Consider the following 22,238-nt stretch of genomic DNA (forward strand, 5'->3'; position numbering starts at 1 on the left):
AGTTAGTTAAAGTATAGATTTACAAGTGACTTTGGTTTAATTCCAACTTACTTGTTGTTTATAGGTTACCAAACTCGTCCCGAGCCTTTTATCACCCCAAGTCGCTCAGGCAAGTTTTCTACCCGTTATACTGTTGTTGTGATGTATATGTGTATATGCACTATCTTGCGATAGATGCATGTTGGTTATTAGCAAATGTTGTTATATATTGAAGCATGCTGCTATGGTATATATATATATATGCATGCTTGTTTTGTATTCTTTCCATATATAATTGTTGATAATACCTATGCTAGAGGATAGCGGTAATTTGCATATACCCTTAGTATAGGGACCCAAAAGGTGGAAATAATTTCTAAACCGGGAGTCGAGGATCCCGAGTAGATTTTGTATATATGTATATAAATATATATATATATATATATAAATATACTTATATATATATATATATATGGTTATGGTTTTCAAAACTATTAATCGAATAAGGTTTATTCGATAACCTTATTTTATTATTGAATATTATTTGAATATTCATTCGAGGGCTTATGACTTCTTTATTTTATTAAATGAATATTATTTTGAATATTCATTCGAGGACTTATGACTCCTTTTATGTTATTATTTGAATATTCATTCGAGGGCTTATGACTCAGTTTATATTATTTAATGAATATTATTTGAATATTCATTTGAGGATGTATGACTCCTTTATTTTATTTAATGAATATTATTTATAATATTCATTCGAGGTATTATGCCTCCGCTTATTACTGCAATATATTCTTTATTTTATTAAAGAATAAGGTGTCAATAATCAAACTTATTTTCGATTATTCAAATAAAGATAGTACTTTCGTATAAGTATATCTTTGGTTATTTAATACTCGTTTCAAGTATAAGTTTTAATACTTTTACTTCAATTATTTTTATAAACATTATTCTTTATCGGAATATTATTTAAATAATAATATTCAGACATTTTCTAAATATACTGGGGACTGATTTACTTCATTAAATCAGATTTACTCAAAACACTCTTTAAAGTGTTTTCGAGTCTTCAAAATGATTTTTAAAAGTTAGAGCGGATCCCAAAACTCATTTTTATATTTAAGATCTTCCTTTTTAAGGGGATTTAAATACTCGCTCAAAACCTGAGGGATCCGGCTCTGTGGTGTATTTTATATTCGCAACAAGGTTGCAGTTTTGGTAAATGAATTGATTACTTACCCAACGTTCGGGAAGTAAGTCCATCTATTGAGTCGGCATAAGCAACATGGGCTCAGTGGGCGTCCATGATAGTGTAAGTGGCTCAGTGGGAGTCCATCAAATGCATAAGTGGCTGAGTGGCAGTCCAGCATAAGGTCCTATTGCGACCAAGGGTGATGACCAGTGGGGAATTCGTCCATCTACTAGTAGAAAAGGTTACTTATGGGTATCTTTGCCTGATCAGCAAGATATCTGGTTTATGCCAACTTCTTTTCCTTTCCAAATTTATTGGATATTGCAATTCTGTTCATACTTTACATGGCAGAGGTTTTCAGGAAATGTATAAAGAAGATGTATACGTGGATATATATATATATATATATATATCAGAACTTAATGAAGTATATCATAACTTCATTTCCTTTAATAATATTTCAAAGGTTTAATCTATTCAAATCTTGTCTTGTGGTCTCATCTATGTGATGAACTGGTAAAAGCTTATTATACTTTGAACAGTGGTAGTTCAAGTAGCTTTATAAATGATATAAGTGTAGTGAAGTATTTGGTAACTTCATCCCTTGTTTTTACTTATATCTAGTAAGTAATTATCTTACACAGGATAAAAGATTCTAGTAAGTATCCATTTAGATACTTATATTATTGTTATCACTACATATTATCTTGCGAGCTATCAGGCTCACTCTTGCTTTATTTCTTCATCACACAACAACAGTTAGGAAAGATGGCCAGACTCCAGCAGACCCAGCGCAAGCGCGTGGGAAGCGTCCCGCATCTTCCCGATGATGTTGTAGCTGCTATAGCTGCATAGGTAGATCTATTGTAGATCAGACCATCTACTTTTGAGAATCAATTATGTATAATTATAACTTGTGGCAGATAATGGCAATTAACTGTAAATTATCAAGTAATCATTTTGGGTTGTAATAACTTTTAAATTGTGGATTCAAAGACTTGTACTTATTTCTATTTCATCTTTGAGACTATAATGGGTTGTGGTGTGTGTTAGTGTGGGGTCACAGCATAAGGTTATTATTATTAATTAAGTGAAGTGATATTGTGGAAAGAAAGACCGTGACGACCCGGATCCCCGACCCCGGATCTGGGGGTATTACATTCATCCTGACTGGAATTGTCTTCATCCTCAGCAACTTGCTCTTTACCCTTGCTTGATTCTGATTTGCTTGTGCCAATTTTGAGACTTGGCATTGTCTTCTCCTCATTCCTGGCTTCCATCTTCTCACTGTCAGCTACAAGAGCAACTGTTCCTCCTTTTCTCTTTCCCTTTTCCAACAGCTCATCCTGCTCCATTTCAAGTTCATAAGTCTTCAGAATTCCAAATAATCTTTCAAGTGTGAAGTTCTTATAATCTTGAGAATTTCTCAAAGAGACAGTCATGGGCTTCCATTCCTTTGGCAGAGACCTAAGAAATTTTAAGTTGGAATCCTTGACTTGGTACACTCTACCATACAGCTTCAGTCCATTCAACAGTTTCTGAAACCTGTTGAAGGTATCATTTAATGATTCACCTTCTTCAAAGTGAAAATATTCATACTGTTGAATAAGAAGCTGCATCTTGTTCTCTCTGACCTGCTCAGTACCTTCACAGATGATTTGTACAGTATCCCAAACTTCCTTTGCAGTTTGGCTATTGATGACATTGTCAAACATATATTGATCTAAGCCATTAAACAAAATGTTCATGGCTCTCTTATCCTTGCGGATTTCTTCCATGTCTTCAATAGTCCATTCTGCTTTTGGCTTGGGAATGGGCTGTCCAACAGCAACTGTTGCAGTAGCAGCTGTGGCTACTTTGTGAGGGATGTGAGGACCATTTTCAATACAGTTCATGTAGCTTTCATCTTGAGAAAGAAGATGTAAATGCATCTTCACTTTCCAGTGATGATAATTATCTTTTTCCAGGACTGAGATTTTTACACCAATATCCTTCCTACTCATGATGGTAGCAGGAGGGTTCTTCTGTGCACTCATGATGTTAGCAGAATAGATCTTTAAACTCTTTGTATGTTAAGAGCTTGCTCTGATACCAATTGTTATTCCCAGTGGACTAATAATGAGATTTACAGAAGGGGGGTTGAATGTAAATCTCAAAACTTTTTCAAGTTTTGAGCAGTTTCTAAGACTAAGTGTTTGAGTGATCAAATGTGTGTGAATTGCTTGAAGCTGATGCAGACAGATATATATTCAAACACAAATGTAATGAGCACAAAGACCTTAAAAACTTTTCTGGTGGATTTGTTGTTCCACCAGAGATGTGTTATTTCAGAAAATCTGTGATTCAAAGAATTAAATCACAGCTGCTTCCTAGTACAAACTAGATGATTTTCTCTTTTGATATTTCTAAATAGCTCAGGAAAATTCATATCTAATTACTAGCTGCTACTTGGTTTATATATCACCAAGTTTACAAGTGAAGACAAACTGTAAAATACAATTGAAAAGATTCTTCACATGTTTCTTCTTCATTTCTCTATCCAATGCAATCTAGGATAATCTGTAAATCTTTGAATACTTCCTTGTTTGCATCAGAATGGAAATGCTGCATTTTCTTGATTCCTCCTAGAGGCTTCCACATTTCATCCGTTGATGCCTTATCCGTTGAGGTTTTATCCGTTGAAGCTTTATCCGTTGATGCATTATCAGTTGAAGTCTTTATCCATTGAAGCACTTATCCGTTGATGGATATTATCCGTTGAAGCATTAGAGACATCCGTTGAAGTTTTGTTTCTTATCCGTTGAAGGTCTTCAATATCCGTTGACACTTCTTCACTTATACAAAATTACAAGGCATGAAATATTTACAATTAGCCCTCCTATTTGTACATCCATTAGTAGTCAACATGACTGATTATTTCCTAACAACATCTAAGAATTACAGCTTGAAACCAGAGAGTGAAATGTGCTACAATACTAAACTTATTGCGAAGTAAAGCTACTCCTTCAACGGATAGCCAAGATGGTCTTATCCGTTGAGGCTAAAAACACTAGATTTCTACTTAAGTGTTTTGCTTAACTTATCATCAAGCTAATACACATATTCCTAACAAAAAATCACTAATACATTATTATAATGTAATTTCAAAATCAATGATACATCACGAATACGATTACAACAAACTAACAAATTTATTCCTCTCTCTAGAATTTTGTTACTCTTTTTCTCTCTCTAACTGATTATATCTCTAGCTTATTTCTCTCTTCTAGAAATATATCATTCTCTCAATCACTAATACATAATTAATTAAGATTTGTTTATCACCTAATCTCTGCTATTATAGTTTCTATTTATCTATATATCTAACACAAACAATCACTAATACATAATTAACTAATACAGAGATATGTAACATAAACGATCACTAATAAGTGAGCATATAAATCATATAAAAAACTAAATCAACAAAAAAAAATATTGAAATCAGATAAACAAATCACAAGTAAACATTAATCGCATATATAATTAAAAAAATCAGCTAAAACTATTCGTTATACAACTTCAAATCACATAAAGAAACAAAAAAAACTAAACAAATCAGTAAACGAGCTTCTTAACATATCAAAAGCTATAAACAAGATAATTTACCTTGATTAACTCTAATTTTATCCAAATCAGCTGTAATCATCTTCAAACAACTAATCGAGAAGCCGATTAACTCTTTACAAATCAACAATCATTAAATCTGTGTTTTGAGATCAACAATCGCTAATCGATCAACCGATATTCTTTTCAGAAGATATAAAAACAAACTTTAATGGATTAAAACGAGAGAGAGAGTATTTTAGCGTATCAAATCTATGTCTTTTATATTTTTTTAATTAAATTAAATGAATGGCTGAGATTTAAAGAAGGGAGGAATGGATGGCTAAGATCTAGTTTCTAGTTTTTATTTTAAGAAAGGTTTCTATTTTGACCATGAGCCTATATATACATAGACAAATGATCAAATAGAAAATAAACTTAAATATAAACTAAAAACTAATCTAAACCATCAGATCATTCTAATTCTAATCTAATGGCCACAAAGCACCACACCTAAGTAATTTGCACTCTTACACACAATCTCTGTTTTTCCCCTCCGTTTTTAATTTGATGTTCCTTGTCGAACGGTAAGTTTTTTTTAAATTCGACTTCACTTTATTTTTCTCTATCTCTCAACGATCGATTTGCATATCATATGTGTTATATTTCGAAGTAATTTTAAAAAAAATTATTTGATTTCAAATTTATATTCTAAAATTGGTTATTATTAGAATAGACCCTATATATATGTCTAAACTAATACCTAAGCAAATCAATTTTTCAAGCAAAATCACCTTTAATTAACAGAAAAATGTTTATTACTATAAATCTAAACTAATATACCTTAGCAAATTAATTTTCACCATAAAATTTACACATATACTAAACACACCTCATAAAATGACACATTTAACACTTGTAAACATAACACATGCAATCTAGACCCAGCTACTTTACAAAGTACGAAAAGTTGTCTTTTTTAGCTTATGGACCCGACATGATCAAAATAAATACTCCCTCCTTTCCGTAATACTTTTCTCGTTTATTTTTATCACACGCACATTTTTAACGGTTAATATTTTTAATTTCGTATTAATATAAAATATAAAAATTTCACCATATTAAAATACTCGTAAATATGAATCAAAGAAGATCACTCATAACCATATCTACTCTTACAGATTAGGCGTAAATTAATAATTTGTCTCGTGTTATGAACAATCCCGACATATGAAACGAGAAAAGTAATAAAGTACGGGGGTAATATAAGAAATAGTAGTAATTTTAACAATGACTTATGCAAGTTTTTAAGTTTTTTGGACCGAGATAAGCATTTTATTTCTAACTATTACCGTTAAATAAATTTAATTTTTTTTAAAAATAAAGTAATACACCATTAAAATTTTACTATTATAAGATTATTATAAAGGACATTTCTATAAACTTGCACATTCTAAAAATTTTGAAATACATAAGTTTACAAGAACTATAACATCTTTTTATGTTACTATTATTGTTTAAATTTAAAAAAAAATATTTGTAATTTGCGTAAACATAATAGTTATATATCTTTATATTTTAAAAATTAATTATGAATCAAATTTTAAAAATAATTATTTATGAATTTATTTCTCAACTAACCATAAAACAAAATAAATAAACTAAATTACCCTACTGCATGATTTATATTTTTAAATTGAATCTTGAAACACAAATCATAACTTTTTTAATTATCTCCGTAAAAATTCTAAGCAAAACACACCCACTATGTATATGTATAAGCTTATAAGAAACAAGTTTTTATATTTTTATTGACAAATACAAATTTACAGTAACATAAGATAACATTCTTCAATTTTTTTAGTATAAATTGGACAATCTATAAACGAAATTATAGTTTTTTAAACATCATTACAAAAAAAATTTGAGAAGGTTGGATAGGTAAAGTGTTTAAGAGTTTGATTTTATTTCGGGTCCTGGATTTCATCCGCATCCAGGCTCATTTAGAGAATGTATGAGAACATATATCCAATTATAATGTAAGACTATAAGCCATATTTTATGAGAACATAAATATAAAATTGCTGGAGCAAGGGTGTAATATTAGCTTAACACAAACTGATTCTGGTTAAATTAAAAAAAAAACTTCGCAGGTGGCTCTCTAACATTGTACCGTAAAATTATTTTTTTGTTCACTTTGACAGTTTATATACATGACATTCGTTTATATAAATGACATTCTTCAACGAAACTCCTAACTTGCCAATATCATGAAACCTAATTTTAAGTGCCATTCCACGCATCACTTCCTTGAGAAAATAAACTTTTTTCATCAAAAAGCAATATTCAAAAACAGTAAAAACATGTTTCAAACATTGGCGAGACATTTCAAAAGTCCAAGAAAGTATAGCTAAAAATAGGAAGAAAAGTCGTTAAACAGCTTAAAAATGAAGAGCACTTAGATCCTACAACCAAAGCTTCTCAAGCAACAAACTACACTTCTGGGACAGAGCCAGGATGGAAAACAGTACACCATTTTTCAAACACAAGCATTGAGAAGTATATTAAGCTTAACACCTTAATCTTCGTCTTCTTCATCTCCATCTCCACCACTAGCTTTCTTTGAAGCAGCCTTCTGGTTCCTTCGCTTAACTCTGCCAGGTCGGCCACCACCAAAGGGACTCGTGAGTGAGAAGTCAATATGCTTCTGGGAATCCACCCTCACCATGAACGAGGGAACATTCACCACCTGCCTTCCAACCCTATAGTATCCACATAATATAAGTGTTACAAATCTGGAACAAAAGTGCCAGAAACATGCAGCTCAGCCATGTCTTGCTTAGAATTATGTTTTTCCTATTTCCTTGTAAGTCTAATGGATGCAAAAATACCAACATATGATGAACCCCAACAACATATCGAATTTCAAGAATCATATTTGTATTCAAGGAACATCTATAGGTGAGAGTCAGAGTGCAGCAAAGTTTTACATCTCAAAAACGAGACTACTCGAACAAAATTAGTGCATTTCTTAGAGAGCAGGATAAGCTAATGAGCATGAAGGAAACAACAAAACATTCCAGTCACGCCTACATAGACTAAACCAAAGAGAGACTTACAGGTTATACTGCAAAAGCCAAGAAATACAAACAAAGCATACATGAATAAAAAACAGTTCTTTTCTTAAGGGGACAGAACTATAGAAAGATTTTATATTCTACTGACCTCACATCTAGAGTTAATTCTGTACAGAGACATTCAAGTAACTGAACTTACAAAGTGCTGTTCATCTATCAATACAATTAACAATCAGGAGAGCGTTGAGGAGAACATATACCCTACACTTTGATGGATCATGTTCTCCAACTAATATGTCTAACAGAGATTAAAAGATGGAAAAATACGAAATAAGCATACAACAAAGGGATACATAACTTATAGGCTAAAAAAAATAAGTATTAGTTCAACAAAGAGAACAACGGGTTAATTAAATTAAGCAGCCAAAAAATATACCTGATATGCCTTTGCCTGATCAGGACTCTGGCATGGTGAATAGACTTGGCCATACCAGTCTTAAACACAAGTGTCTGAAGGCGACGCTCAAGAAAGTTCTCAACAGTGAGTGCAAGCACGTAATCGAGCTTGTTCTGGCTCTCATCCAACAGCCCATACCTGTTCATCCTCCTCAAAAGAGCTTCACCTTCAAAAATACGACGCGGGTCCTTCTCCTCAAGGGTGAGAAGATTCCTAGCAGCATTACGGATACGGCTCAAGGCATACTGAACCCTCCAGAGCTCCCTTTTGCACCTAAGCCCATACTCACCAACAAGCTTCAACTCAGCATCCAATCGTTCCTTCTCATAAGGACGACGTGGCTTCTTAAAAGTTTTTCCATCTAAAACCCAAAAAAACAAAATCAAATTCTGACACTATCCATCAGAATAACACCTCTACTTATATAATACCCACATAAAACATTTATCGGAACTTAACACAGAAATTAAAAAGATTTATCCGTTTCACATTTCAACACTTGTACAAACCCAACAACACACGTCCTACATAAAATCCAAGGATACAAATAATATATAAATTCCGACCAGAATTACAGCAAATTCTAAAAGACAAGACCCGAATAATACATAAATTCCCACCAGAATTACAGAAAATACACAAAAATTATGTTATATACTAGAGCGAGACAACAATTGTTGTAATCTACATTTCAACAAACCCCAGCCCATAAATCAGAAAAAGAATAAATACATAGAAATAATGAATCAACACATAATTCAAAACATGAAAACAGGACGTCTACATATACTAACAAACAAAAAATTTAGACAACACACATACACTATAACTAATCAAAGGAGTTAAACATTATTTGAATTATACCAACCCTAACAATACATACAAAAACAAGAGCAATATTAAATACAAACTGACAAATTATTAAAAATAAATCGTAAATGTAGAAAAGCAGCATGATCGGATGATATATGAGCTGAATAATAATCAAACACAAGTCATGAATGTATAGTATAAGTATGTGGAAAGAGAAACGATACATACAATTACGGTAGAAGTTGACGTGCACCATGATTCTACGCCGCCGCGAGCTCAACTCAGCCTGTAGACAGAAATAGAGGTGGTCTTGCAAAGAGGCGATGAGGAAGATGAACAAAAATGTTTTGCTGCCTTTATATGCTGTGCGTAAACCCTAGGGTTCGTTTTCTTTCTTTAAAGCCCAGCCCAACTTATTATCCCACCTGGCCGGTTTTTATTACTGGATTTTAGTGACCCAAATGTGTTATAAACCCAAAGAGAGCCCACATCTAATTTTGGATTTTTTTTAAAACCGTAACTTCCGAGAGATTAATAGAGTTGAATTTTTTTAATATATCCTCTGATCCTCATATTATTATAATTAATTTTCAGAATTGTGCATAGTTTTACATTTATCTTATATTTTCGAAGTTGTTATAAACCTTGAATTCTAAATATTAGTTATGTTTAATGTAGAGGAAGTATAGGAGAATAGAAGATGGAGAGAAAATTTATGTTTCATTTCATTAGCTAAATGAGTTATTTATAGTAGTTGGTTTACAAGGCTTACTAAGTAAGCTATTCAAATCTTCTTTATTAAGTATTACAAAACTTCCTCAATAAGTTTTACAAGTCTTCCTTGATAAGTTTTACAAGTCTTCCTCGATAAGATTTGAGAGACTTACTCGATACACTTTGACAATCACTTTATATTTATTCAAATATTTTAACACTCCCCCTTGATTGTCAAGTGCGAGTTATTGCAAAGATTGACTGCCTCGTTAAAACCTTGCAAGGAAAAACCCAGTGGGATAAAAACTTTGACGAAGGAAAAAGAGTACAGCTTCCCCCTGAATAAAATGTCTCACATTCTGATATTTTGATATAGCAAACTTTTTAACCTCCGCATACCCATATTATTTCTCAGCTTCTCAAATGTTGACGTAGGTAGTGACTTTGTAAGTATATCCGCCAGATTATCGCATGAGCGAACTTGTTGAACATCAATATCACCATTTTCTTGAAGTTCATGAGTGTATAAGAATTTTGGCAATATGTGTTTTCTTCGGTCCCCTTTAATATATCCTTCCTTAAGTTGTTTGATGCAGGCCGAGTTATCCTCGAATAGAACAGTAGGACTGTCTGAAATACTTGATAATCCACATGATTCTCGAATATGTTGAATGACCGACCATAGCCAAATACATTATCTGCTTGCTTCATGAATTGCTAGTAATTCTGTTTGTGATCGCCCAAAATGAGGATCTGACATGTATCCAGCATCTGCGTATCCAACTAGCCGTGATCTTGAATTGTTTGGGAAGAATAATCCAAGATCGATTGTCCCACGAAGATATCTGAATATATGTTTTATTCCATCCCAATACCTTTTAGTAGAGTCAGAACTAAATCTTGCCAACAGGTTCACTGCAAATGCAATATCAGGTCGTGTCTTGTTTGCAAGATACATGAGAGCGCCAATTGCACTGAGATATGGAACTTCAGGTCCAAGAGTCTCTTCATCTTGTTTTCTAGGACGGAAAGGATCCTTTTCAACCTCGAGTGATCGAACAACCATTGGTGTGGTTAGTGGATGAGATTTGTCCATGTAGAACTGATCAAGAATCTTTTCAGTGTAGTTTGATTGATGAACAAATATTCCTGAAGATAAGTGCTCCACCTGTATACCTAAACAAAATCTTTTCCTTCCAAGATCTTTCATTTCAAACTCATTTTTCAAATAGTTAGCAACATTAGTAATATCTTCAGTAGTACCGATAATATTCAAATCATCCACATATATAGCAATAATAACAAAACCAGTTGATGATCGTTTAATAAAAATGCAAGGACACACTTGATTATTAACATATTCATCATTCAATAAGTATTCACTAAGCCTGTTGTACCACATACGACCAAATTATTTCAAACCATGCAATGATCGTTGTAATTTAACAGAATACAAATGTCGAGGCTTAGTGTCCTCAATATTTAACCCTTCATGAATTTCATATAAATATCACTATCAAGTGATCTATATATGTATGCTGTCACAACGTCCATCAAACGTGTTTCCAATTTTTCCATACAAGCCATACCCATTAGAAAACGAAAAGTAACTCCATCCATCACAGGAGAGTATGTTTCCTGGTAATCAAAACCAGGTCTTTGAAAGAATCCCTGGGCTACTAGCCGGGCCTTATATCTCACAATTTCATTTCTCTCATTTCGTTTTCGTATAAACACCCATTTATTCCCGACAGGGACTACACCAGCCGGTGTTTGGACTGCAGGTCCAAATACATTTCTCTTGCGCAAGGATTGCAATTCTTCTTGAATCGCAATTTTCCATTTTGGCCAATCATCTCGGTGTCGACACTCTTCCACACTTTGTGGTTCAGGATCGGAGTTCATAATAATATCAGATACCACGAAAAAAGCATATACATCATCAATCTCAATACTTCCACGATCCGATAATTTCGCGTTATGGACATAATTCATTGAGATCTCATAATTTTCAGGTACCTTTGCTTCTGTGGAAGCATTTGCCACTTCTGGGGCATGTGCCACTTCTGGGGCAACATTCTCTTCTGGAGGGAATCCCACGTCTGGGAGTTTTGTTACAGCCACTTCAGGGGCTTGAACCTCTTCAGGAGGTAATACCACTTCTGGGGTATTTTCAGAAACTTTTGCCACTTCTGGGGCAATTTCAATCAATTTTCGTTTTCGTGGTACAATATCTTTTGCACCAATAGGTCTACCACACTTCTGGCGTGGCTTTGAATCACCAATCAATTCTTCAGAAATTGATTTCTTAGTAGGGATTTCAACTCGTGTCGGAGCATTAATAGCAGGTATATGTGACCTTATAATATGTCTAGAGTCGCTAAAGGCATACAGCATTTGATTAGCAATATTTTGCATATGAATAATTCTTTGAACTTCAGATTCACATTGATTAGTACGTGAATCAATAGAATTTAATCCTGACGCATTCCATGATATTTCAGAATTTAATTTATGCAAATCATTATCTTCCCCTAATTTAGGGAACATGGATTCATCAAAATGACAATCAGCATAGCGAGCAGTAAAAACATCACCAGTTAATGGTTCCAGATACCTTATAATAGACGGAGAATCAAAACCAACATATATACCAATTCTTCTTTGAGGTCCCATTTTATTTCTTTGTGGTGGTGATATCGGAACATACACAGCACAACCAAATACTTTTAAATGAGATATATTAGGTACTTGACCAAGAACTAATTCTTGAGGGGATTGTTTGTGGTAAGCAGAAGACCTTATTCTAATTATATTTGCAGCATGAAGTATTGCATGACCCCAAACATATATAGGCAAATTTGCCCTTAGGAGTAAGGGACGGGCAATAAGTTGAAGTCTTTTAATTAAGGATTCTGCTAAACCATTTTATGTATGTACGTGAGTCACCGAGTGTTCGACTGAGATTCCTACTGACATACAATAATCATTAAAAGTTGCAGATGTGAATTCAGCAGCATTATCTAGTCGAATTGATTTAATGGGATGGTCAGGGAATTGAGCTCGGAGTTTAATTATTTGGGCAAGTAATTCGGCAAAGGCTGTATTTCGGGTTGTAAGTAGACATACATGAGACCATCTAGTTGACGCATCAATTAAAACCATAAAGTACCTAAATGGGCCAGAAGATGGATGAATAGGACCACAAATGTCACCTTGAATTCTTTCTAAGAATTTCGGGGACTCGGTTTGAAGCTTAACTGGGGATGGTCGGACAATCAGTTTTCCTAAGGAACATGCTGAACAATGAAGTTCATCTTGAGATATTATCTTTTGAGTTTTAAGAGGATGTCCCACAGAATTTTCAACGATACGACGCATCATAGATACTCCTGGATGACCGAGTCTTTCGTGCCAAAGGGAAAGTAGTTTTGGGTTTATGACTTTGGGGATGTTGACACTATGAGATTCAAGAACTCGTATACTCGTAACATATAATCCTGAAGAAATCGAGTGGAATTTTTCTAGGACCCTTTTATTGTCAACGGTGTTTGAGGTGATGAGAAGGTATTCTTTTTCATTCTCATTAGTAGTTTCAACGTAAAACCCGTTAAGACGGATATCTTTAAAACTTAGTAGGTTTCTAGTTGACTTGTTAGAGTATAGAGCCTCTTGTATGAGTATGTGTGTCTTGTTTGGTAGAAGAAAACTAGCTTTCCCAAAACCTTCTATTATATTTGATGTACCCGATATCGTCCAGACATGTGAGTTGGTTTTAGTTAATTGTGAGAAGTATTTCTGACTCTGTAAAATAGTGTGTGTGGTTGCGCAGTCAATAATGCATATATCTTCCATCTCTATACATATATAAACGAAAAACATCTTTATTAAAAACACACCGAGTACATAGAACAACAACATGAAACAAGTATATAAAATGAGTACATAATGGAAATAAGTAAAGCAAGACAATACATATGAAGTCTAGTCGTCTAAATCATAATAAAGATTAGCACCAGTGTCTATTTCATTTGAGGCCTTATTGACTGGTTCATTAACTAAATTATAATTAGCGAAGTTGGTTTCCACTCTCTTTCCATTATTCCTTTTGGATGACTCGTAGAGATCAACAAGATGTTTGGGTGTGCGACAAGTACGTTGCCAGTGCCCCTCAGATCCGCACATATGACAGATGCCTCGGTTCTCTCCTTCTTGGGGTGCCTTTCTTTTATTTGGCACTTCACGTTGCCATTTCTGGTGGCCAGAGTTATAACCATCACGTTGCCATTTTGTTCAACAGTTGGGATTTTTTCCGGGTCAATAGTATCTTTTAGGCCATTAGCACTAAAGTGTAATTCCGCATCAAGGACCCATGACAAATAATTATTCCCCGAAACATCCAAGGCAACAAACTCTAATTTTGCAAGATTCGTCATTCTGAATAGATTTTAAATAAGATATAATATGTCACATAATATTTAAACAGGTAAGTTGAAATAATAACTTTATACAAAAGTTACGACGGCATAGCCGGCCAGAAAACTTTTGATTATTACTTGACGGCAGCGCCATCTTTATAGTAGTATTACTTGACGGCAGAGCCATCTTTATAGATTTCAATCAGTAACATAAATATGAAGTGATATTTATAATAAAATAAGGAAAAGAAAACGTACCTCTTTTATGAAATAGTTTTAGTTGATAGGGACTCGTTGGTCAGAATAAGTCGTAGCTCTTTCGAGAATAAAGTTTTAGTTGGCAAAGACTCGTGCTGATAACGTGTTATAAACCTTGAATTCTAAATATTAGTAATGTTTAATGTAGAGGAAGTATAGGAGAATAGAAGATGGAGAAAAAATTTATTTTTCATTTCATTAGCTAAATGAGCTATTTATAGTAGTTGGTTTACAAGGCTTACTAAGTAAGCTATTCAAATCTTCTTTATTAAGTATTACAAAACTTCCTCAATAAGCTTTACAAGTCTTTCTTGATAAGTTTTACAAGTCTTCCTCGATAAGATTTGAGAGACTTACTCGATACATTTTGACAATTACTTTATATTTATTCAAATATTTTAACAGAAGTGTCATTATTCAATCAATTTGAACTGTTCAAATTTTTTATGTTAGTATTTTATTTTATTTTACAAATTAACTAAAATTTTTTTTTTGTTTTGACTAATCAATTTTATTTAGTTACAAGTTAGAACAACTTTTATTGCATTACCTTTTTAGTTGATATACTTGCTACCTGTTAGTGGAATTCATTTTTGACTTCACCAGAACGATATAAATTATTTAATTAATAATATATGAACAATTTTTTTCGATACAAATTTACAAGTTTTTACATTTTGAGTAGTTCAACCGAGACAAAGTTAAAAAATAACAAGAGAATAATAACATAGGAAAGTGATTGTAACCAATAAACCAACAAAACATAACTTTCAGACTACAAATCACCAATAAGCCAACTGAAGAAAGGGGTTTGCAGTCCACCAGGAAACTACAATCTCAACTGTTTGCATCATAACCAAAAAATTTGCCCAACCAAACTATTTTTTCCTAAAAAAAAACAAAGCAAAATTTTAATATTGGTTATAAGATTTTTTCCTAGTAATGCTAAAGACAGATGATTCCTCTTGGATAAGAAAGCAAGACAACATTAAGGTGCTCCCCCAGCCATCCTATGGATTCTTAAGCATGACTACCAAAAAGACTCCAGTCCAGGACTCTGAAGCTTGAGACTGCTGCTTTAAAAACATCATCCATTGGCATAAATCCAGATTGGGCTGCAGGTACAGCTAAACCAGCTCCGACTGCATTGGCACTCTCACTAAGATGGCTGCAACAATGATAAAGTGTAAATAACAGGTATAGCCTCTTTTCCTTCTTAACAAACTATGATACAACCAGTAGATTCTGGTGAAGCAATGCATAATCAATATCCAAATATAATGCATCTATTTACTTGACCATTATACATCATGATAAATTTACAAGGCCTATGTGCTCCTAAACTACAATAACAAACCAATTAAAATTACATAAATGCTCTAGAATTAATTAACTGAGGACCTTCATTCAGTTATCAATTATTTAATGTATGTGGTTTAAACGTTTAGTACTTTATATTCAGATTATAGGGTATGTACCCTGACAAAAAAAATTATAGGGCATATACACATGTAATTATGTGTAGACTTTTGTGTTGATAAGTTGATGTGCAGACTTTGCACGAACACTAGTGATAATACAAAAACCAAGATCTACTAATATGCTAAAATTATTGGTCTATATATACAACCGAATTTCAAACAAAGTCAGCCAAGTAAAAAGCCTGATATACAATATACGATATTCTTTTTATCATATCTGTATTACCTTCTACTCAACATTTTCTAGAACTATCATGACACTAAATTAAATATTTAACACTGTGAATTACTGCTAGTGCTGCGCTCCTTTTAAAATTCTATTAACTTTGCCAGGCTAAATGTGCATGTCTGGTATGTGATACTGTACCAGTAGTCCAGTACAACTCAGACCTACATCTCAGCCAAAGGAAAACAAAACCATGGAACACTGATTTATATAGCCAGAAAAACTTGTTCAGACTTACTTTATTAAGAGGGGCTCATATGCAGTGATAAGTACGTCTGTGCCAACTTCCTTCAGGCGTAAATTTGCAAGATATACCTGCAGGAACCAAAATGGACTCATCGTTTAATTTGATTGCATATAACTAAAAGGGATATATGAAAACAACAAAGAACTTGCCTTCACAATATTTTGAGCTTCCCTTCCTTGGCGCCCCTTAGATATGGCCTGTACGTGAGTAGAACAGACAGTAGTCAGAATTATAATATTAGGCATACAAGCAAATTAAGGGGTGATATGCATTCGGCTAACCATGAGACAAGCCTCGAGGCCTTCACAAAACTCAAAAAGCAAAAAGCTACAAATAAACCTAATTGTACAGGGATGTGTCTTAAAGGCCTTCCTTTTAAAACCAAATAGGGGAGACGGAAATTTGTGAAGGCATTAAAGCAAACTGATATCTTGATCCTCTCGATTGCCAAAAATCTCTTCTTCATTGGCAAGCTCTTCCCAGATAATTTTTTGTTCGAGTCCTACCAGTTTTCATATATTTCAAAACAAAGATTCATATTTCTTCTCAGAACTTTCAAACTTTAATTAATGGTTAACATCACTTGAATAAACATATTGATATTAGACTCTTGAGTATCCGGCAGCTTTATTAAAATCTAGTAGCAGCCTAGAGACATATAGAAACAAAGCAAAAGACCAGCCATGGTGTTTGCCTCGTAAGTTATAAATAACTAGCTCTAGCTTAAAGATTAAATACTTCAGATTCTTTTTCATGTACTTGCTTTTTTCAAAGTATAAAATTACATTTTTTTATAAGGCTGATACAACTTAAATCAATTCTTTGCAGCGTCGAAGTACTATCATATATGGGAGAAGAGCATGTCCCTCCAAATAGATTTATAATGTTTTAATATATGTAGGGCTTAGACCTTCTGAGTCCATAAAATGTCATATTGTCATATCAACTCCATTTTGAAATTTGGGCACCATAATATGCAGCCACTCAACACGACTTCAGTGTCATAACTAGTTCACAATTAGGATCAGCAATTGGTCATATGCATCTCATCCTCCCTCTTAACAACAACAAACAATAGCCCTACTCAACTTCTTAAGGACATTTTACAATACAGTTGAAAATCCGAGTAAGAGAATGGTAGCATGGGCAGACAGGCTGGTGAATCTTTATAATGAATTAAGCCGACAATTAACGTTGACCATGGAAGCAATTAATTAATTGGAAGATATCAATATGATCCCAAACACCTAGCAGATAGAGAGAAATTAGTGTCAAGTAAAACTACGAAATGTAAAGTTGAATATAAGTTAGCCGGATGAACAATTGGTGGATCGTGTAAACAGGATACCAACACAGTCTTGTGCCTAGGTAAACATCAATATCCAAAGTAATATTTTTATAGGAGAATGAAAGAGAAATTTGAATTTAACAAAACACAATAAAGTCCAAAATGGAGAACAAATGTGACAGCATTTAATATAAGTGTACATACCATTTGTCCGACGGCGGTGGTCACGACTGCAGGCATGTTTCTAAACCTCAACCACTCAGCCTCAAATGCTCCTGACTGCTCAATAACCTGGATATCGGCGGAAACACAATCAGGAAGCAGCAAATTAAATTTATGTATACAGTGTTAACTGATTTAAGAAATGATCAAATTGCAATTAAATTACAGTTCAGCACATACAACTATAATAGTAATAGTACTGTATAATGCCTAACTAGTCCCTCGACAGGAGGGAGCGAACATCAAGTCTTAGATTTTTATTTCTCAATCCAAAAATTAGCAACTATATGATTAGAATAAAGACACAGGCCAACTTGACAAGAAAAGTTAAAAGGGCGAAAAATAAGATAAAAAGGAGTAGACTACAATATTTATATTTTTAGACTCTAACCTACAATCATCATTATATCAACAAAATTCTCATAAGAAAACACAATACACAATATAAGCTGAAGGCATTCTTATATTTGTTCAAACGCACACAATAAGTAAAAATATGAAAGAACAATAATAAAAAGGGGGACATAATGTTACCATGGTTCCGCCAGCATCCTGTTCAGAGGCAAGGTCTTGAAAGAACCAAGTAGCACTTCCATTATCGAGAACATCGTGTTTAAAATCCAACAACTCAAATATCAAACTTTCATCCCTCCCAGGGTCCACAAATGCCTCCTATATAAATAACATAATTTTGTAATTAACAATAAACCTATTGTAATTGAAGTAATAATGAAACTAACAGGACAAAAAAGGACACGTTAAAGAAACAAACCTGATGATCAGGAACTTGACGAACATCGCACACATCCTACAATTCACAACAACATAACATTCCAAGTCATATACCAATCAACGAGACGGAGGGAGAGATAGAGAGAGAGAGAGAGAGAGCAGAGAGAGATTACAATCAAAGAAATAGTTAATTAGTTAGGTATCACAGGAGAGAGAGAGAGAGGGAGAGGGAAAGAGAGAGGGAGGGAGAGAGGGAGAGGGAGAGAGAGAGAGAGAGAGAAAGAGAGAGAGAGAGAGAGAGAGAGAGAGAGAGAGAGAGAGAGAGAGAGAGAGAGAGAGAGAGAGAGAGATAGTTGATTCGTTAGGCATCCCAGGAGGGGGAGAGAGAGGGAGGGAGGGAGATAGATAGAGAGAGGGGGGTACCTGAAACCTGTGAGCGAAGTTGCAGACAATAGCACCACCAAATAAAGAGCGGTTGGATAATTGTTCAGCCATAGAAGCACAACTAGCAATCTATATTATGTGTCTCAGTGTGTGTAACAAAGCGGAGAAGAAACGACGAGGGGGAACTTGTATTTTATTTATGAGCTTTATACAGAGGGTTAACATTGCTTACGGCAAAAGCACAACCAGCGTACTTCAAAAGCTATTTAACGGCCGACTTCTGTTTTTTTGCCCATATATATATAATATTATTTAATCGACATTTTCTTTTTAAATAGTGCTTTAAAAAATTCATGATATCCCAAAGTGGTGTTCAAAAAATTCGTAAAACCGTAAATCCAGACCGGATCATGTCAATCCGAACCAAGAAAAACCGAAACCGCTAAAACCGTTTTTAAGGGTCCGGTTAACCGGACCGTTTACACATAAATGGTTTGGTTATAGTTTCCAATAAATTAAAACCGTTTAAATCAAACTGGACCGTTGTATAATAATATATATAAATTCTAGTATATAAATATGAGTTATGATTATAAATTATGGTTTTGTGTGTGTGAGTGTATATTATACTAAAAACATCAAATTACTTTGTAAATAAAAATTTAGTTAATTGTTAATATGTCGTAGTTATACTCTACTTCATATACTTAATATTATTTAAATTAAATTAAAGTATATGAAAGTCATATGTAAACTAAATATTTGTAAATATATATATCACACACTTATATGTAATATATAATAAATTTTATATTATATTGACTTAAATAACCGTTTGGTTGTAAGTTTAATATAAACGAAACAAAGTAAATGATTAAGTTCAAACCGTGGTTCGAAACCGAACCAATCCGTTATTTTATGGTCTGGTTTGGTTTCGTCTCGGCATTTAATTGATCTGGTTTGGTTTTGAATTTCAAAAAACCGTTCTTACTGGTTCGGTTCGAAAAAAACAAGAATCCGGACCAAACTAATCCGTACATCCCTAATATCGTAGAGAGAAATGGGCAAGAGGATGGATTCACCTAATTTTCCTGATATTATAAATTACACCCATACATATTTAATGGTATTTTTTATTAATTAATTATTTTTAAATTATAAATCTATACTTATGTATTTAAATGTCCAAGTTTTATAATCATATGAGAAAGTTGGCCTATTAACCAGAAAAATTATTAACCAAAAAAGTGAAAAAAATATTTTATATATAAGCAAACTTAAAATTTATTGATTTTTTTAAGTCATAAATGTAATTACAAGCAATTTCCTGAAATAATGAGCAGATTTTTTATCGACCAAAAATAGTCAGCTTCTTAAAATTTTGGATAATTTAGTGTAAAAAATAATTATGTTATAGGAGTAATATTTAAGGACTAAAGAGGAGTAATGTGTACTATCTATACTAAAGACTAAATTTGGTTGGTAGTCGGTTTGATCATTATTTTTATATAATAATATTTAAAATAAAACACTCTTATAAATAGATTAATATTTACACTGAAATTATATAAATAGAAATATAATTATAATATGTCGAATGATCTTTTTTTTGACAAAAAACATTCATTAAAACTCTCAAATACAATCAGGACAAATCCTCAAACTGATAATACAACCATACTGGGAAATAAAATGAGCTAAATATCTAGTCATTCTATTTTCAGATTATTTAACAAACAGAATATAAATATTCTTGATAATAAAAATGATTACAAAGGTTTTCAGAGCAATCGAGTCGACACCAACAATCTTGAAAACAGTAGTGTCACAATTGACCTGCGCATATAAAAAACTAAAAAACAGGTGATAGTTCCGTGTTCATACCCGTCAGTTACGCCAACTGAGGCCGGGGATACCGATGTTCCCATATATTGAACAATCTTTCGTTGTGCAAGGTGAGTTTTTGTAATAATCACCACTGTTTCAGATTCAAAGCTAGCTTTCCAGATCTCCCGATACACCAATTGAATCATTATCAACGGACCAAAATAACAAAATCGAACACACCAAAACATATTAAAACACACCGACCACTCCAAAACGAGAGATACAAACCACTCCAAAAGGAGAGACATAAAAAACACCCAAAAATATGGATGCACGAATCAAAAATTTCACCCAAAGGATGAAGATTATTGAAAATTATTGAAAGAAAAACAGAAAAAACAAGAGAGGAGAATACGTCTCTTGCGATGACAATAGTTATTTAAACTGAGTGTATGAAGATAGAGGGGGAGGCGGCGAGTGAGATGGAAAATGAGAGAAATAGGAAGTCAACTCTCATTAGGAATTTTTACTTGTCGAATGATCTTGGTTTAAACAAAATAGTATATAATATTTACCTGGATCGGGCTAAACAAAATTATATTATTAATTCAATCTTAAATAAAAAAATAAAAATAAATTACAGTTAGTTGAATTTGAAGTCTCATACTAAAATAAAATAATAAAGACTGATAAAAATTTGAAAGAAAATTCATTTGATCCATATAATGTCATCAGAGTAAAGCAAAATAATAAACGGGTTAAAACAAAATAAAAAATTTGAAAGTAAATTCGTTTAGCTGATAAAATGTCATCAAGTTAAAACAAAATTATATATATTATCTATTTGGTCTAAGACAAAATTATATTTACCCAGACTAAAATAAAATTAAACAAAAAAACTAATGTAATTAGTTGAATTTGGTTGATGCTGCTCAAAATAATAAATATTATCGATATAGCTAAAAAATATTTTATGAACTGGGGTAAAACAAAAATAAAATTTGAAAAGTAATACATTGGTCGATATAACTTCATCACGCTAAAATAAAATATATTCCCTATTCAATTTAAAATAAAATAAATTCATTCAGAACCAAAGTAAAATTAAAAATAAAATAAATGTAATTAACTAGTTGATATAACGGGTTTGGGCTTAAAACAAAATAGTATGTATTATTGATTTACCCTAAAACTAAAACTAAATTAAAACTAAAGATAATTCTTACATTATTAATTCGTGTTAAAATAAAATTAAAATTTACCTATTTCATTGGCAGATATAACATACACTTAAAAGAGTAGGATATTGGGATCCGACTAAAAGGTCGA

General features: G+C 32.9%; 3 protein-coding genes across 3 annotated transcripts; all 3 read right to left on the minus strand.

The window, feature by feature from the left end:
* Nucleotides 1–7,071: 7,071 nt before the first annotated feature.
* Nucleotides 7,072–9,498, minus strand: LOC141701572 (small ribosomal subunit protein uS4y). The gene is made up of 3 exons (XM_074505201.1): nucleotides 9,341–9,498; nucleotides 8,279–8,660; nucleotides 7,072–7,527 (listed from the first exon to the last, which is right to left on the minus strand). The coding sequence occupies exons 1-3, from the start codon at nucleotides 9,366–9,368 to the stop codon at nucleotides 7,344–7,346; spliced, it is 594 nt and encodes a 197-aa protein (XP_074361302.1). The 5' UTR covers nucleotides 9,369–9,498; the 3' UTR covers nucleotides 7,072–7,343.
* A 1,022-nt stretch (nucleotides 9,499–10,520) lies between these two features.
* On the minus strand, nucleotides 10,521–10,922 carry LOC141701571 (secreted RxLR effector protein 161-like). The gene has a single exon (XM_074505200.1). It carries the CDS (start codon nucleotides 10,920–10,922, stop codon nucleotides 10,521–10,523), a length of 402 nt encoding a protein of 133 aa, XP_074361301.1.
* A 4,300-nt stretch (nucleotides 10,923–15,222) lies between these two features.
* On the minus strand, nucleotides 15,223–19,328 carry LOC141701577 (uncharacterized). Its single transcript, XM_074505207.1, has 7 exons — nucleotides 19,122–19,328; nucleotides 18,739–18,774; nucleotides 18,501–18,638; nucleotides 17,949–18,035; nucleotides 16,606–16,653; nucleotides 16,448–16,524; nucleotides 15,223–15,670 (listed from the first exon to the last, which is right to left on the minus strand). The coding sequence occupies exons 1-7, from the start codon at nucleotides 19,191–19,193 to the stop codon at nucleotides 15,523–15,525; spliced, it is 606 nt and encodes a 201-aa protein (XP_074361308.1). The 5' UTR covers nucleotides 19,194–19,328; the 3' UTR covers nucleotides 15,223–15,522.
* Between the last annotated feature and the right edge of the window lie 2,910 nt (nucleotides 19,329–22,238).

Source organism: Apium graveolens, unplaced genomic scaffold (assembly GCF_009905375.1).
Source record: "Apium graveolens cultivar Ventura unplaced genomic scaffold, ASM990537v1 ctg4114, whole genome shotgun sequence".
Taxonomy (NCBI): Eukaryota; Viridiplantae; Streptophyta; class Magnoliopsida; order Apiales; family Apiaceae; genus Apium; species Apium graveolens.

Excerpts from the sequence above, each read along its gene's own strand:
- LOC141701572 (XM_074505201.1), bottom strand. The coding sequence starts at position 9,368 with ATGGTGCACGTCAACTTCTACCGTAATT. Across the intron at positions 8,661-9,340 it reads CGTCAACTTCTACCGTAATT|ATGGAAAAACTTTTAAGAAG; the intron begins GTATGTATCGTT and ends TTTGGGTTTTAG. Across the intron at positions 7,528-8,278 it reads ATCAGGCAAAGGCATATCAG|GGTTGGAAGGCAGGTGGTGA; the intron begins GTATATTTTTTG and ends TGGATACTATAG.
- LOC141701571 (XM_074505200.1), bottom strand. The coding sequence starts at position 10,922 with ATGGACAAATCTCATCCACTAACCACACCAATGGTTGTTCGATCACTC.
- LOC141701577 (XM_074505207.1), bottom strand. The coding sequence starts at position 19,193 with ATGGCTGAACAATTATCCAACCGCTCTTTATTTGGTGGTGCTATTGTC. Across the intron at positions 18,639-18,738 it reads GTCAAGTTCCTGATCATCAG|GAGGCATTTGTGGACCCTGG; the intron begins GTTTGTTTCTTT and ends TTATTTATATAG. Across the intron at positions 15,671-16,447 it reads TATGAGCCCCTCTTAATAAA|CCATCTTAGTGAGAGTGCCA; the intron begins GTAAGTCTGAAC and ends TCATTGTTGCAG.